Source organism: Cricetulus griseus, chromosome 3, assembly GCF_003668045.3.
Source record: "Cricetulus griseus strain 17A/GY chromosome 3, alternate assembly CriGri-PICRH-1.0, whole genome shotgun sequence".
Lineage (NCBI taxonomy): Eukaryota > Metazoa > Chordata > Mammalia > Rodentia > Cricetidae > Cricetulus > Cricetulus griseus.
The window spans coordinates 74048391-74052165 of record NC_048596.1 but is presented as its reverse complement, the minus strand read 5'-3'; the positions used below and the strand labels follow the sequence as shown (position 1 = coordinate 74052165).

The 3775-nt window shown below is 51.0% G+C and overlaps 1 protein-coding gene across 1 annotated transcript; it reads right to left on the bottom strand.

The window, feature by feature from the left end:
- Positions 1 to 139: 139 nt before the first annotated feature.
- Positions 140 to 3746, bottom strand: Slx1a (SLX1 homolog A, structure-specific endonuclease subunit). The gene is made up of 6 exons (XM_027404646.2): positions 3402 to 3746; positions 1433 to 1484; positions 995 to 1330; positions 581 to 708; positions 339 to 423; positions 140 to 263 (listed from the first exon to the last, which is right to left on the bottom strand). Exons 1-6 carry the CDS (start codon positions 3578 to 3580, stop codon positions 234 to 236), a joined length of 810 nt encoding a protein of 269 aa, XP_027260447.1. The 5' UTR covers positions 3581 to 3746; the 3' UTR covers positions 140 to 233.
- Positions 3747 to 3775: the final 29 nt, after the last annotated feature.

Genomic DNA, 3775 nt, shown 5'->3' with positions numbered 1-3775 from the left:
GATTGCTGGGAGTTGAACTCAGGACCCCTGGAAGAGCAGTCAGTACTCTTAACCACTGAGCCATCTCTCCAGCCCTTAAGTCAGCTTTTATAATTAGTATTTTTTATTATTATCATTATTATTATTATTATTATTATTATTATTATTACTATTAATTATTGTGCTCAAGTAAAAGCTGCCAGGCACTGAAGAGAGGGGCAGAAAAGGAACAGTGTTCATGGGGATGCCTAGGATCAGGTCTCCAGCAAGTCTGTCCAGTGTTCCTGTAAAGGACAAAAGGGTGGGTCAGAGGTAATCTAGGACGGCTGGGGGAGAGTGGGGCCAGAGTCACTTCTCACCTCTTCCAATCCCAAGTCCTCTTCCTCCTCGGCGTCCACATGGCACTGCCCAATCAGACTTCCCCAAAGCAGAGACTTCTTACAGCTGCCAAAGGGAGCAGTTGGTAGAAATGGCAGTCAGGCATCCCCAGGCCCTTCCACCCAGGCCCTGAGTGTCAAGGTGAGGTTCCCTAGCCAGGACTGAAACACAGGACACCTTTTTTTCCAGGCCTACGCAGGCTGGGAAGAGGGCCTAGACTCACCTAGGACAATGGCCTTCTAGAGGCAGAAGCTGCCCAGGCTCTTCCCGCAGGAACTCTTCTGCCAGACAGATGATATGGGCTTTTAGGGGACAACCAGGGTGGGGGCAGCACAAGGGGCCCTCTTCATCCTTTCAGGTGGCAGGTAAGGAGACACGGAAGTTAACCGGAAGTAACCGAGAGCAACCCACAGCTTGTGAGACAAGAAAGAGACAGAAAAAGCAGGAAGCACACAAAAGAGTGATGACTTCAGAAGAAGGTCAGGAAAGAGCTACATGGTGGCTGGTTGCCCATTCAGAGGCTCTGACGGCCCTGGCAGGTACTGATAGGCCAGGAAACAGCCGAAAGTACCATTGCCCTCATTAGACTGTTTCAGGGTGGGCAAAATCTGGGGCCTCAGCCCCTATGTGCCCCTACCTGCAGCATGCGCGCGCACAACACGCAGCTGGCCTTGGGTCCTAGATCCAACTGGGGCTTGCTGTCAGTCTCACTTGCAGCGAGTTGCTTCGGTTCCAAGGGCTGGGGTGGCGGTCCAAAGGCTATGGGCATGTGTAATGGTGGCGCTGGAGAAAGTTCATGGTGAAAGTCAGGTCTCAGCCAGCGCAGTGTTAGAGGGAGGCGCACCCATGGTGGAGCTCGGAGCATGTGCGCCAACACGCGCAGGTGGAAGGCAAAGGAAGCCTCGCTGCGCAGGCGCGGCCCCACGTGAGTCAGGCGGCGTGAGGCTTGAGGATGCTGCCAGGCCCATTCAAACTATAGGAAGTGACACAGATGACAAGTCAGGGTGGTCCTGGGCAAGGTCTTTTAGACAAATTCTAAGTCCCAGACTAGCCCGCCCTTACGACACCTTCTTACCCGAAGGGCGGCCACAGCAGACGGAAAACCGTGCAGGATCAGCACCATGTCCCTTGAGAGGAGAGGGCACAGCCAGTGAGTCCCCATTCCACCTCAACCCCACCTCCAGGCCTGTGTTCCAGTTCACACTGAGAGCCCAGACACACCATTTCACACCTGGCCATTAGGACTTGAATCTTTTTGTGGAGATGGAAGACCCCCCTGTACCTGACAACCTCAGGCTCCTACCCGGTCCCGGTCCTTAATTCCTCTCCTTTGTAAGTAGTATTCTAGGCCCAGTCTTGCTGACCAGGGCCCCTGTTTCCTGATCCCAGTCTTTAAAACAATTTTTCCTGGTGTATATTAACTGTTCAAAATAATAGCTGCATCGACATTCTCCCACTTATGTAATGTTTTTGTCATTGCTTACAACCACTTCCCTCATTTTTTTTTTTTTTTTTGGCTTTCTTCCTCATTCCAAATAGTTCCTTTCCTATATAACCTTTCTTTAAATCCTGAATGAGAGAAAACTTGAGGTATTTGTTCTATAGCTTAACATGATAATGTCCAGTTCCATCCACTTTCTCAGAAGAGGTATAATTTCATTCATCGTTATGACTGAGTCAAATTGCATTTTGGGGCTGGAGAGGTGATTCAGTTAGGCTCACTTGCTCTTGCAGAGGACCTGGGCTCAGATCTGTCTGTAACTCCCATTCCAGGGGGTCTGGCGCCCTCTTCTGACTTCCGCGGGCACTGCATGAACATGGTGCACTTAGGATGAAGGCAAAACATTCTTACGAATAAAAAAAAAAAAAAACAAAAAAAAAACCGGTTTTTAAAAACTACATCTTTAATCCCAGCACTTTAATCCCACGCCTTTAATCCCAGCATTCAGAAGGCAGAGGCAAGTGGATCTCTGTAAGTTCAAGGCCAGCCTGGTCTACAGAGCTAGTTCCAGGACAGTCGGGGCTGTTACACAGAGAACCCTGGCTCAAAAAACCGAGAAAACAAAACTATATCTAGTATATGTCCTATTTTCTTCACCCACTCACCTGTTGATGGGCACTGTGCTGAATAGTTTTATGTTAACTTGACACAAGGTATAGTCATCAGAGTAGAGGGAGCCTCAATTGAGAGAATTCCTCCATAAGATCGGGCTGTACGGAGGCCTGTAGAGCATTTTCTTAATTAGTGATTGATGTGGGAGAGGGCCCAGGCCTTTGTGGGTGGTGCAACTCCCCTGGGCTGGTGGTCCTAGGTCCATGGCCTCTGCATCAGCTCTTTCTTGTTTGAGTTCCTGTCCTGACTTCCTCCAATGATGAACAGTGATGTGGAAGAGTAAGCCAAATAAATGCTTTCCTCCCCAGTGAGCTTTTTGGTCATGGTGTTTCATCACAGCAACAGTAACCCTAAGGCGAGCACTTAGGCTGATTCCATAACTTAGCTTTTTTTTGTTGTTGTTGTTTTTTTGTTTGTTTGTTTGTTTTTCGAGACAGGGTTTCTCTGTGTAGCTTTGGAGCCTATCCTGGCACTTGCTCTGGAGACCAGGGTGGTCTCGAACTCACAGAGATCCGCCTGCCTCTGCCTCCCGAGTGCTGGGATTAAAGGCTTGCGCCACCACCGCCCGGCCCTTAGCTTTTGATTTTAATTCTTCCCTAGATTTAGTTTATTATTTTATGTGTATGAGTGGTTTTGCCTGTATGTCTGTATTTAGGTACGTGCACCACGTGCGTGCCAGGTGGGCGAAGAGGTCAGAAGAGAGCGTTCCATACCCTGGTACTGGAGTTACAGATCAGCCCTTGGTTTGTGACTCTGTTCCCCAATTAACCATCCCAAATCTTAATCCAGCCTTCGCAGAGTCCACAGGAGCCGCCTTCCCGCTACGCTCGCCCGGGTGACAGGCCAGGGACTCGGCACCGCCCGCGATCACAGAATTGGCCCCGCCTCTGTCTAACCAGAGCCTTCCGGCAAGACACCGGCGCCCTCTTACCAGGGTCCTCGCCCGCTGGTCCGCCAGGCGCCACCTTTTTTGCGACCGGCGTTGTGTTGCCGGACCCGACGAGCAGGATTGACAGTGAATCCCACGTAAACGCGGCCCCGATGCCGAGGGTTCTGGCAGTAGAGCAGGTAGACACCGAAGAAGCGCTCCGGTCTCGCTGTATGTCCCATCCGGACTTTCTGGGTTGGAGGTCCGAAATGAGGGGTGGTTTCTGGGACTTCGGACCTCGCAAAGGGCTGGGTATCCAGGACTGTAAAACGTTCGATTAGGGAAAAGCTCTCGAGAAAGATCGTGCAGAGCCCGGGAAACCCGGCAGCTCGGCTTGGTGCGCCGCCTGCTGGCAGGAGGAGGGTGAGCAAACGCGG

Coding starts and splice junctions, on each gene's coding strand:
- Slx1a (XM_027404646.2), bottom strand. CDS start 3,580: ATGGGACATACAGCGAGACCGGAGCGCTTCTTCGGTGTCTACCTGCTC. Junction 1,485..3,401: donor ACCAGCGGGCGAGGACCCTG/GTAAGAGGGCGC, acceptor TCTCCTCTCAAG/GGACATGGTGCTGATCCTGC. Junction 264..338: donor AGGACTTGGGATTGGAAGAG/GTGAGAAGTGAC, acceptor TGTCCTTTACAG/GAACACTGGACAGACTTGCT.